Source organism: Neopelma chrysocephalum, unplaced genomic scaffold (genome assembly GCF_003984885.1).
Source record: "Neopelma chrysocephalum unplaced genomic scaffold, ASM398488v2 Primary Assembly neopelma1_233, whole genome shotgun sequence".
Classification (NCBI taxonomy): domain Eukaryota; kingdom Metazoa; phylum Chordata; class Aves; order Passeriformes; family Pipridae; genus Neopelma; species Neopelma chrysocephalum.
This window is the reverse complement of record NW_020897895.1, coordinates 1-12,226: the sequence shown is the minus strand read 5'-3', so window position 1 is coordinate 12,226 and position 12,226 is coordinate 1. Positions and strand designations below refer to the sequence as shown.

Genomic DNA, 12,226 nt, shown 5'->3' with positions numbered 1-12,226 from the left:
CCAAACCGACCCCTGACACCCCCCGGGGGGACACGGACCCCCAAAACAGCCCCCCCCGAGGAACTCCTGCCACCCGCCGGGGGGAGGACACGGACCCCTCCCCAGATCAGCCCCCCCCAGCCCAGCCCTGCGGACGGACGAACACCGCGCCCCCCACCCACCGCCCGCAAGGAGCCCCCCGCGCCCCGAACCGGCCCCCCCCGCGCCCTGTCCCGTCCCGTTCTCACCGGCGGGGTGGGGGCGGGCTCGGGAGGCCCCCCCGGCCCGGCCCGGCCCTGGGGGGCTCAGGGGGGTCCGGGAGCGGCGGCGGCGGCGGCTCCACCTGAGGAGGCCCCGGGCCCCCCCCCCGAGCCACTTCCGGCCCCGCCAGCCCGCAGCGCCGAGCGCCGAGCGCATCGAGCGGGGCCGCGGGAGGGGCGGGCGCGGGGGCTCAGCCGAGCGCCGAGAGCATCGATGGGGGATTGGGAGGGAGGGGGGATGGATGAGCGGGGATCGATGGCTGTGATCGATCAGTGGGGGCCGATGGCCGGTGATCGGTAACCAAGGGTCGATGGCCGGTGATGCAGAAGCGAGGGCTGAGAGCCGGTGATCAATAACCAGGAACTGAGAGCCGGTGATCGGTAACCAAGGGTCGATATTGGTGCTCGTTTACTGAGAACCAATAGCCAGTAGCTGGTGATCAATACCGAGCACGGATGGCCGACAGGGCAGGGACGGGCTGGGAGGTATCGGGGGGTCCCCAGGGCAGGAAGGGCCAGGGGGGCCCTTGGGGTCAGGGGTTATTTAGTGTTGGGGGTTATTTAGGGTTTGGGGTCCCATGGGGTCAAGGGTTATTTAGGGTTGGGGGTCCCAAAGGGTCGCAGGTTATTTAGGGTCAGGGAGTTACACAGGGTCACAGGGCCCTAAGAGGGTCAGGGGGTCCCATAGTGTTCATGGGGTCTTATAAGGTCACAGGGTTCCACTGGGTCAGGGGCTATTTAAGGTCGGGGGTACCATGAGGTCACAGTGTCCTGTAGGATCAAGGGGTCCCACAGGATCAAGGGGTTATTTAAGGTCAGAGGTTATACAGGGTCACAGGGCTCTATAGGATCAGGGGGTCCCATACAGTCAGGGGGTTCCATAGGGTCACAGGGTCCTATAAGGCCACAGTGCCCCATAGAAGCAAGGGGTCCCTTGGGTCAGGGGGTTATTTAAGGTTGGGGGTCCCATGGTGTCAGAGGGTCCCACTGGATCAAGGGCTCCCACCCATTCAGGGGGTCCCATGGGGTCCCTTGGCAGCCGCTCTGAGGGGTCTAGGGGGGCTCTGAGGGATCCCCAGACCCATCCCCTGCCCTCCCCTCCCCATCCCCTCCCCATCCCGCCGTGCCCTCGCTGCCCCAGGAAACAGCCAAGCCCATAAAACTTCCCAAATCTTTATGGAGCCACTTTCACACGTCGGGGGCCATAAAACCCAGCGACCTTCGAGCCGCGTCCCCGCGTCCCACGCGCCCGCGGGCTCAGGGGGTGACGGTGACGCGCACGCGGTGCCAGGCATTGCTCAGGACCCCGCGCAGGTTCCAGATGGGCGCCACGGTGTCGGGCTGCACGTTGTAACTGGCGTCCACGGCCTTGCACACGATCTCCAGCTCCGCGCCCGCCACCACCGGCGCCCGCAGCTCCCACAGCACCCAGGCCCAGGCCCGGCCCGGCTCCGGCCGCTCCCCCGCCAGCTCGGCCGCCCGCCACGTGCGCCCGCCGTCCAGCGACACGTCCACCCGCACCACCCGCCGCCCGCCCCCGCTCCACGCGTAGCCCTTGACCGCCAGCTCGCCCGGCGGCACCGCCGCGCCCGGCCGCGGCTGCGTGATGGCCGACTGCACCGGCAGCTCCTGGATGGCCGGCGCCGTGCGGTAATCCACCGTGTCCCAGTCCACCGACGGGCAGAAGCCCTTGTAGTCGTTCTGCTGCCAGTGGCTGGGGCTCTCGGCCGGGCTCACGGCCACGCGCCGCAGCCACTTGACGCTGCGGGCGCCCACCACGCCGGGCACCACCACGCGCACGGGGAAGCCGTGGTCGCGCGGCAGCTCCTCGCCGTTCATCTCGTAGGCCAGGAGCACGTCGGCGTCGGGGCTGAGGGCGCGCCCGTAGGGGATGGAGGCCCCGTAGGGGGCCCCCGCCGCGTCCTCGTCCAGCCCCTCGAAGCAGACGTGCCACTCGCCGTCGCGGCGCTCGCCGAAGCCGGCGTGGAGCAGCACGTCCCGCAGGCGGGCGCCGCCCCAGCGCGCGGTGCTGATGGCCCCGATGTCCCAGGGCAGCCCCTTGACGGGGCGCACGCGGCTCATCTCGGCGCGGCGGTTCCCGGCGCACTGCAGCGTCGCCGTCACCTCGTGCTTGGGGAAGCGGCTCCGCAGCTCCGGCAGCGACAGCGACAGGGAGCGGCCCCCCGGGCCCTCCACCCGCAGCCGGTACGAGCCGGGGTCCACGGCGGGCACGGGCAGGTGGTTGCGGGTGAAGAAGAGCTCGTTGGGCGTCAGGAAGCGCTCGGCCAGGAGCTCCGCCGGCGGCTCCGCGTTGAACGGCTTCAGGCTGTTGACGCGCAGCCCCGGGTGCCTCGGGGGGTCCCCGGCGAAGGGGTCCTGGGCGGCGTCGGGGCTCGGCGGGGCCTCCTCGGGGCTCAGCTCGCCCACCTTGTACTCCCGCAGCAGCTCCAGCACGTGAGGCTGGCTGTGCACGGCGTAGAGGGCCCAGAAGGGCTCCAGGGCCCCCCCGGCTGCCAGCAGCACCTTGTCGGCCCCCCCCGGGTGCAGCTCCACGAAGTCGGTGACGTCGAAGACCTCGGTGCCGTGGGTCACCCACACCCGGTCCCCGGGGCTGCGGTGCCGTCTCACCTCCTCCCGAGTGTACACGGGGTACCGGGGGGCCGGGGGGGCCTGGGCCGCCTGGGCGCTCTGCGGGACCCCAGCCCCGTCAGGGGGGGACGCTGCGCCCGGGGACCCTTCCCCGGGGCCCCCCCCCCGCCCAGGAGCTTGGGGTGTCCCCCCAAAATCAGGCCCTTGCTGAGGGGACCCACAGTCGGGAGGGGAAGGGGCACCCCCTGCCCCCTCCCCAGCTAAACTCGCTGTCCCCATTCCAGAGGAGAACCAGGGGGGTCCCAGAGGATCCGGATCCTCACCCCCATCCCCCGGTACCGTATCCCTCAGCCCCCGCTGTCTCGGTGCCGTTCCCCCCAGCCCGGGATCCACCCCCCGCCCCGGTGCCGCTCCTTTCCCCCGCGATCCTCCCCCCGGCACCACCCCCTTCCCCCGGGATCCACCCCCCCGGTTCTCCATCCTCGGGACGTCGCTGTCCCGGTGTCACCCCTTTCCCAGGATCCAGTGCTCGCCCCCCCCCTCCCCGGGGGTGCCACCTCCTTTTTCGGGATCCCCCCCCCGCGGTGCTGCATCCCCAGGACCCCCCGTCCCGGTGCCGCCCCTTCCCCGGGATCCCCCCACCCCGCTGCCCCCGTACCAGGGACGGACCCCGGGGTGTCACCGCTCCCCGCAGGACCCCCCGCACCCCCCGGTGCCGCCCCCCCGGTACCGCCCCCGCCATCCCGGCGCTCAGCCCCCCCGGTGCCGCTCACCCTTCGCCGCCGTTCCCCGTAGGCGAGGACGGCCCCGAGCCCCAGCAGCGCCGCCAGCACCGGGGCCGCCCCCCGGGGTCCCCCCGCGGCCGCGCCACCGGCGGAGAACCGGGAGGAGCCGCGGCGGAGCTGCGTCAGCGGCGGGAGCCTGCGGGGACAGCGGGGGCTCACACCGGGCCCCGGCGGGCACTGGGGAGCCCCGGCGGGGCGGGCGGCTCTTACCTGCGCCCCACGACGGCCCGGAGCAGCAGCATCGCGGCGGCTCCTGAACGGGAGAGAGACGGAGAGCGGCCGGAACGGTCACCGGGCGCCGTTACCGGGGAGCGGCTCCGGTGACGCTCCCGGGGGAAGCAGGAATCGGTGACAACGGCGTGTGACAAACCCTCTTCACCCCCCCGCCAACCCCGGCCCGGTCCCGATCCCAGTTTTTGCCCCCCCCCGGTCCATCCCAGTCCCGGTTCTCCCTCCACCAGCGCGGTCCCGGCGCTCCCCCCTCCCCAGCCCCAGCCCCGTCCCGGTTCTCCCCCCTCCCCAGCCCCAGCCCGGTCCCGGCCGTGTCCCGCTCGCCCCCGTCGCCCACCTGCGTAACGGTTCCGCTCCCGCGACGTCCCAGCGGCGCTGCCGCTTTAAGAGGGGGGCGAGGGGCGGGGCCTCAGGCGGTGAGAGCCCCCTGGCCACGCCCCCTCTGTTTACCTTAGCGGGGCCGCGTGGGCGTGGCCTCACCGGAGAGTGGGCCCCTCCAGCCCGGGCTTAAAGGGGCAAGAGCGGCCCCAGCCCTTGGGGGGCTTAAAGCGGCCACGCGGTCGGGTCTGAGCGGGCAGCGCTGCCCCGGGGCCGGTCCCGGTTGTCCCGGCGAGGGGGGGGGGTGAAAGCCCCGGCGGCCGCCACCCAGCTGGGAGCTCCGATAAGTCTTATCAGGGCAGAGCCGCGATCTCACACCGGCTGTTGGCACCGGATGGCTCCGGCTCCCGCCCGGTGCCAACAGCGGGTGGCTGCGTGGTCCAAGTCACCCTCCCGCCCCTAAACCCCGCCCTGAGCACACAGAGTTCTTTTTTTGTTGTTTTCCTTCTGGTTTTTGTTGTTCGGTTTGGTTTTACTTACATTAAATACATCGGTAAATTAGCGGCCGAGTTCTGTTACCACGATTGTTATTTCACTGCGATGGAGGAGCTTTCCCAAAGCAAAAATAATAACAATAATAAGAGAAAAAGCAGAAAAAAAAGAGAAAAAAAAAAGAGTGAGAGAAGCTGCAGTGTCCCTCATTTGGTCCAGGGTTTGGGCGAGAAGATGGGGAGGGGGTCTGGGGTCCCCAGCCCTTGTTAAATACGTGTCACCCACTCGGGGGGGCTCCCAGGCCGTGACATGAGGCACTGGGAGCACCAGAACGGCGGCCAGAGGGTCCCTGGGGGGCTGCCCCGGCAGCGGGAGGGGCTGAAATCCTGTGGGCTCTGCCCCCGCGCTGGGGGGCTTCATATGAGACTGGTCCCTCTGCCCCACAGCCACGGCCCCCCCGGTTCCCCTGAGGGGTCCCCAGAGCCCCCCACGCTGCCAGCAGGGAGCCAGGCCCGGGTGGTGCTGCCAGCTCGGGGTGCCCCTGATTTGGGGTGTCCACATTTTGGGGTGTGGCAGCACCTGGGACGGGGGACCTCGCCTGTCCCACCCCACCACCGAGGGTCCCTCCGGCTCCAGAAGTTCCGCAGGGAAAAGCAGAGGGACGAGGGGGGGGTGGTGGCACCGCTGCCCCCCCGGCACCCCCCGGACACACGAACAGAACCGAGGTGAGTCTCAACAGGACATTTCACCACTAAAGTGCAAACCAGGACCGGGACAAACCGTGGAGGTCGGTGGGAGCACCGGGGGGGACGTGGATGTGGGTTGGGATCACCAGGAGCAGGGGACAGCCCGGGGGGTGGCCGTGGCAGAGGTCACCGGGTCGGGATCAGCGGGGGGACATCGCCCGTGGGGCAGCCCCAGCTGGGATCACCTGTGGGGCGGCCACCAGCATCACTGGGGGGGTGTCACCTGTGGGGTGGGATCACTGCGGGCACCTGGGCGGCCACCACAGCCGGGGTCACCAGGGGACATGGTGGCCACAGCCGGGGTGACCAAGGGGACACCACTGTGGGGTGGCCACAGCCGGGGTGACCATGGGGACGTGCCCCCAGAGCCATAAGAGAGCAGAGCCAGGGTGGGCGCTGGGGAGGGGTCGCCTGTGGCACTCAGGGTCCAGCAGGAGCCCACTGCCCCCCCCCCCAAAAAAAAGTCCCCAGGCACTTCCAATCTCCCATCAAAAAGGCCACCTCGGAAGAAATGAAGGACACTGCAGCTTCCCTCTCCCCGACAGCCCAACGGGATAGAGGATGGGGGAGAAAATAATAAAAATTCCGAAGAAATCCGTGACAGACCCCGTGGAAAAGCCCCGTCGGCTCCGGAGGGCTCTGGTTCCGGCCGGTTCAGCACAACGAGGTCGGTGCTGCCGCCCCCCGGGGACCCCCCCCGGCGGGGTGGGGGCAGGAGGGGGCAGTTTGGGGAACCCAGATTTCCCAAAGCAGAGAGGGAGGGGCAGAGGGGGGGATGGAGGGAGGAATCCGAGCGTTAGGGCGCTATTTGCACCTATAATACAAAGTGAAGAAGAGTTCGTTGTTTCTCAGAAGTTAAGTCCCAGCTGATCTGGCTCCGCTGCCTCCGGGGTGGTGGGTGGGGTGTGGTGGGATGGGGAGCCGGTGGGATCAGGTGCCAGGTGGGATCGGGTGCCAGGTGGGATCGGGTGCCAGGTGGGATCGGGTGCCGAGTGGTGGCTTCGAAGCATTAAAAAGTGCAGTTAGAGGAGCTCTGGGAGGGTCCTGGTCGGGGGGTCTCGGTGCCGGGGTGGAGGTGCGGCGTGGACGGGGATGGAGGTGGGATCTTGGCTCAGTTGCTACAGCACTGGCTCCTGTTCTGCTGGCTCTGCTCGTGCAGGTCCACGCCCCGGCTCCGGCCCCCGGCGCCGCTCGTGCTCTGGGGCTCGTTCTTTGGCAGCTTCTTGGCTGGAGGGGGGACACGGGAGGTGGGACTGGGAGGTGGGACTGGGAGGGGCTGAGTCGCCTCAGCACAGAATCCCAGAATCCTGAAGGTGGGAAAAGCCCTCCCAGCCCGTGGAGTCCACCCTGTGCCCGATGCCCACTTTGTCCCCCAGCCCAGAGCACTGAGTGCCACGTCCAGGCCTTCCTGGGACACCTCCAAACCTCCCTGGGCAGCCCCTGCCAAAGCCTCAGCACCCTTTCCATGGAAAAATTCCTCCTGATATCCAACCTGACCCTCCCCTGGCACAGCTTGAGGCCGTTTCCTCTTGTCCTGTCCCTCGTTCCCTGGGAGCAGAGCCCGACCCCCCCCAGCTCCCCCCTCCTGTCAGGGAGTTGTGGAGAGCCAGAAGGTCCCCCCGAGCCTCCTTTTCCCCAGTTGGGCCCTTCCCAGCGAGAAGGAGCCGCTTCCCTTTGCGCTGCTCCCTCCCAGCCCTGGCACAACCCCCCTGCCCCGTTCAGCCTCCCGAGAAGCCCCTTGGGGGTGGGACAATCAGCCCCCCCGTGTGTCCCCGGGTTCCTCACCGATGGCCAGGAAGAGGTCGTTCACATTCATGGCTGTCTTGGCCGACGTCTCCATGAACAAGAGGCTGTTGTCGTCGGCGTAGGCCTGCGCCTCCTGCACGGACAGACCCATCAGCCCCGGCCCCTCCCGGCCCCGGGAACAGCCCCCAGGACCCCCCTCACCTCATACTCCACCATGCGTTTGCTGGCCAGGTCGGCCTTGTTGCCGGCCAGGGCAATGACGATGCTGGGGCTGGCTTGTCTCTGCAGCTCCTTCACCCATGTCTTCGCCCGCGCGAACGTTTCCTGCGGCAGAGTTGGGAATTGGGAATTCAGGGACGATCCCAAACCCTGCGGGGACACGGGACCCCCCCCCGAGCCCCCCCCAGCCCCTGCCCCACCTGGTTGGTGATGTCGTAGACCACGATGGCGGCCTGGGCTCCCCGGTAGTACATGGGGGCCAGGCTGTGGTACCGCTCCTGCCCCGCCGTGTCCCAGATCTCGAACTTCACCGTCGTGTCGTCCAGGCACACGGACTGGGTCAGGAATGCCGCTGCCGGGAGGGGGGGGGTCAGTCACGGCCGGGGGGGCCCCCCCCGCACCCCAGGTCCTTCCCCACATCCGGGGAGCCCCTCCCTGCGCCCCCACTCCCGTCCCGGGGGGGACCCGCAGCCCGGGCTGGTGTTCGGCGGGACTCACCCCCGATGGTGCTCTCCTGGTACTCGTGGAACTGCCCCTTCACGAAGCGCAGCACCAGGCTGGACTTGCCCACGGCCGACTCTCCCAGCAGCACCAGTTTGAACTGGCAGATCTTACTGGCCTGGGACTGCCCGTTGGGCCTGGCGGCCCCGCGGCTCGTCATGGCCCCGGTGCTGCCGGACCCACTGCAGAGCTTGGAAGGCTCCGACCCCTCGGCTCTCCTGGGGGGACAAGGGGAGATCCCTCAGCACGACGTTCCCCCGGGGTGGGATCATCCCCACGGGATCATCCCCGGGGGTCTCCCCCCCCCCTCCCCGGGGGCTCCCCCCGGCACGTGGCAGGGCCTCGCCGGCCACGGCTGCGCTCCCCGAGCTCCGATTCCCGAGGGATTTCCTGGAGCAGCTGGGTGGGAAGGAGCTAATCTGGGAGCCAGGCCGCCGGGATCCGGCAGCCGAGGAGGCTGGGAGTGAGTCAGCACTCCTCCCGCTCCCCAGCAGCTCCAGCCGGGACACGCCGGAGCCGGGAAGGGGCGGCAGGACGGTGGCTCCAGGCCCGGGAGATGCCACAGTGGCTCCGGCTGCCGGCCGGGAAGAGGCTTTGGAAAACTCCCCGGCTCTTCCCAAACGTCCCCCCGCCCTGGTTTGGGGTTTTTTTTTTTGTTTATTTCTCCCTGGTTTTGCTTTGTTTTCCACTCCCGACTGGAGCAGCAGGGGCTGATGGTGCTGCCCAGGTCGGGGTGCAGAGCAGATCCCCTTGGGATGGAGCACAATCCCTGCACATCCCTCGGGATGGAGCACAATCCCTGCACATTCCCCAATCCCTGCCAGCCCCGGAACGACGCGGCTCTGGGAGGGGCACTCGGAGACAAGCCCGGGGTCACCGGGCAGGAGGAATTCCTGCTGGGATTGTGTTTGTCTCGGGATCAAACCTCGCTGTGCCCAGGAATGCTCCGTCCCGAGCCCGCAGCAGATTCTGGTGGGGCCAGGACAGGGATGGGAGACCAGCCCAGGCAGAAAGTTGTTTGTGGCCAGTTCCCCTTCCCGGGAGCAGGGATCCAGCCGGATCCCAGCAGGAAACAACTCCAACCACGGCACGGATCCAACCCGGCCATCCCGGATAAGGGGGTTGTTCTGTTCCCACCCAAGGCCCGGGAACACAAACTCCTCCACACATCACTTCCCAAGGCACAGGGAATGCTACGACCCCCAAAGCACTTTTTCCAGGACCTCTGGGTCCCGGTGGATCCCAGCTTTCTGTGGACCCCCAGCACTGCAGGGGCTCCTCCTCCACGGGGAGGTGGGAGCTTCCTCCTCCCCCCTGCTCCAAGGGGAGCTCCTCTCAGAGCCCCTGGACACCCCACGGAGCCCCTGTTTTCCTGGAGGCTTCGGCTCTTCCCACTCCTGGGGCTGGATGGAGCCAAAGCTCCAGGATGTGTCCATCCCCACCCGTGTTGGCCACACGGATCCAGGAGATCCCAGGGATCCTCTGAGGGATCACGGGAGTCACAATCCCCCAGACTCGGATTCCCTCGGAGGGAACTTGGATTTTTGGGCCATCAGACCCATCAGCTCCCACCAGAACATCCCGGCTCCAGGTGGAAGGTGCCCACACCCCAATCCCAGGGATCCTGCTGCCATTTCGGGTGTTCCTGTGCCATCAGCTGCTGGACGGGCGGATCCACGGAGCGAGGCAGCACGTGGGGACACAAACCCTGCTCTCCCTGGCTGCTGGAGCACTGGGATCCCTCTCTAATGGAATACTGGGATCCCACCTTGATGGAACGCTCGGATCCATCCTTGACAAAACACTGGATCCTTCCTCAGTGGAACAATGGGATCCCTCCACAACGAAACACCAGGATCACTCCTCATCAAAGCATTGGGATCCCTCCTCAATGGGACACTGGGATCCTTCCTCAATGGGACACTGGCACCTCTCCTCAGTGGAATACTGGGATCTTGTCCTGACAACGGATCAACTGGGGCTGTGCTGAACCCCAGGGATCTCGAGGGGCCTCGCTCCAGCTCCCCCAAAATACCGCCTGGTGCAGCCCTTCCCAAAGGGGGCTGAGCTGGAACTGAGCTGGGATCGAGCTGGGACAGAGTTGGGATGGAGCCAGGACGGAGCTGGGATGGAGCTGGGACAGAGCCGGGACGGAGCCGGGACAGAGCCGGGATGGAGCCAGGGCAGAGCCGGGATGGAGCCGGGATGGAGCCGGGACAGCCCGTCACCGTCACCATCCCCGGGATTGCGACAGCCCGGCCGGTAACGGCTTTTCCTGTTGCCACTCGGGCTGTTCCTGTGGCCCAACCGCGCCCTGACGGAGCCACGCGGGGCTGGGACCACCAGGATGGGCCCCAGCGGTGCCGGGGTGGCCACAGGGACCACCAGGATGGGCCCCAGCGGTGTTGGGGGCCCGGGGGGAGCCCGGCCTTGGCCACGGGGCAGCGGAGCCGGGACTCGGCCGTGAGGGACCAATGGACACCCTGGGGGAGGGCTGTGCCTAAGGAAACCTCGGGATCCCTGCCTAAGGAAACCCCGGGATCCCTCCCTAATGGAACACTGGGACCACTCCCCAGTGGAATACTGGGATCACTCTCTAATCAAACACTGGGATCCATCTCCAATGAAAAAGTGGGATCCTCCCCCAAAGAAACACCGGGACCCCTCCTAAGTGGAACACTGGGATCTTTCCTTAACAAAACACCGGGATCCTTCCTCAGTGGAACCCTGGGATCCCTCCCTAATCAAACACTAGGACCCCTCATTATTGAAACGCTGGGACCCCTCCCCAGTGAAACACCGGGATCTTGTCCCAGCTCCAGGGATCTGCCGAGCCCTGGCTGCCCCCCAACCCCTTGGGCACAGCAACCACCCGGCCCCACCGTCCCTCCCCAATCCATCCACACGCCCAGGACCCCCGGGAGAGGATCCTCGTCCTCCCAGAGAGATCCCAGGGGATCCCTGGTGGGGAACAGGAGATTCCCTTGGGGAAAAGAAGCCCGTGGGTGGCTGGGACAGAATCCATGGATGTGCTGCTCCAGGAAGGGCCGGGCACCTCCGTGTCCTGATGGCTCTGGGGGGTTTGGTGCTGCTGGAGACCCACACTTTGGGGACAGGGAGCACCCTGGGGGACAGGGAGCATCCCATGGCTCAGTGGAGCCTCAGTGGAGCAGGAGAGGCCCAGGGAGCCCCAGCTCGGGGTGAAGGCACCCGGGGACCCCCATTCTGGAGGAACCCCGGCTTGGGGGGAGCCTCAGCTCTGAGGGTTCCCAAATTCTGGGGGAGCCACAGTTCAGGGGGAGCCCCAGTTCAGATCCCTAGCTCCAGGGCAGGGACTGGGAGGAGGGATGAGCACCCGGCAGGGGAGGAGTCGGGGCCTCCCCCGGCCCCCCCAGAGGAGCCCCCCCAGCGCAGGGATGGGGCAGGAGCTGGGGGGGGCAATGGGGGGTCTCCCTGTCCGTGATTCACCCCCAAACCCCTGGAGCAGCCAATCCCACACCGGGAATTCCTACCGGGACTGGGACCAGCCCCAAACACGGGGGGTCCCACAGCCCAACACGGACCCCCCTCCCGGGGAGGGGCCGGGGGGCTCCCGGTGCCTCTGCCTGGGCCGGGGGGCCCAGAACCGGCCAAGTGTGGGGAGGAGTGCCCCAAAAACGGGCTAAACACCCCCAAAACGGGGTAGAGACCCCCATAACGGGAGGGGGGGGTAACGACCCCCATACCGGGGGGGAAACACCCCCACAGCGAGAAAGGGGGGTAAAAACCCCCATAACGGGGCACCGCCCGCTCCCCACGGGGAGGACCCGGCCCCGACCCCGCGACACCTCCGGGAGGGGGGTCCCCGCCCCCCCGGTTCCCCCCCCAACCCCCGCCCGGGGGGTGGCGCCCCCCCAACCTCCCCCAGCTGCCCGGGGCCCGCCCGTGCCCGCGCTCCCGCCCCGCCGCGTCCTCCCCCCGCTCCCGGCGCCGCCCCGGCGGTGCCGCCCCCCCGGTGCCCCCCGGTGCCGCCCCCGGTACCTCCGGTGGCTCCCGGCGCGGCCCCGAGCGCACAAACAGCGCTCAACCAAACCCTGCTGCCGCGGGCGGGACCGAGCGGCGCCGCAGCCAATCAGCGCCGCGCCCGCCTCCGCGCCGCGCCAATGGGAGGGCGGGCCAGGGAACGGCGCCCCGCCCCCGCACGGCTTGGCCAATGGGCGGCGGCGAGCGGGGAGATGGGCAGGGAAACGGCCAATAGGAAGGCAGGGAGCGTCATGAGGAGGCGGGGCTTGGGCTGAGTGACGCGGCACGGGACCAATGGAGGCGCGCAGGGGGCGCGGGGCCGACAACAAATAAGGTGACCTAAGGGGGCGGACCCCGG

General features: G+C 68.4%; 3 protein-coding genes across 4 annotated transcripts in view; all 3 read right to left on the bottom strand.

Moving 5' to 3' along the window:
- IKZF4 (IKAROS family zinc finger 4) overlaps positions 1-275 on the bottom strand; it is a 20,091-nt gene extending 19,816 nt beyond the window's left edge. The window contains exon 1 of the mRNA XM_027703526.1: positions 228-275. The gene's annotated coding sequence lies outside the window, so the exon portion shown is untranslated. The remainder of the gene's footprint in view (positions 1-227) is intronic.
- A 1,131-nt stretch (positions 276-1,406) lies between these two features.
- SUOX (sulfite oxidase) lies at positions 1,407-4,559 on the bottom strand. Of its 2 annotated transcripts, XM_027703530.1 has the most exons (4): positions 4,182-4,559; positions 3,824-3,866; positions 3,602-3,749; positions 1,407-2,927 (listed from the first exon to the last, which is right to left on the bottom strand). In XM_027703530.1, the coding sequence occupies exons 2-4, from the start codon at positions 3,853-3,855 to the stop codon at positions 1,497-1,499; spliced, it is 1,611 nt and encodes a 536-aa protein (XP_027559331.1). In that variant the 5' UTR covers positions 3,856-3,866; positions 4,182-4,559; the 3' UTR covers positions 1,407-1,496. The 2 variants fall into 2 exon arrangements, with proteins under 2 accessions (XP_027559331.1, XP_027559330.1); XM_027703529.1 differs by having other exon boundaries at positions 3,824-4,559.
- Positions 4,560-4,673: 114 nt separating this feature from the next.
- RAB5B (RAB5B, member RAS oncogene family) lies at positions 4,674-11,979 on the bottom strand. Its single transcript, XM_027703531.1, has 6 exons — positions 11,887-11,979; positions 7,864-8,084; positions 7,566-7,717; positions 7,348-7,470; positions 7,186-7,279; positions 4,674-6,627 (listed from the first exon to the last, which is right to left on the bottom strand). Exons 2-6 carry the CDS (start codon positions 8,024-8,026, stop codon positions 6,512-6,514), a joined length of 648 nt encoding a protein of 215 aa, XP_027559332.1. The 5' UTR covers positions 8,027-8,084; positions 11,887-11,979; the 3' UTR covers positions 4,674-6,511.
- Between the last annotated feature and the right edge of the window lie 247 nt (positions 11,980-12,226).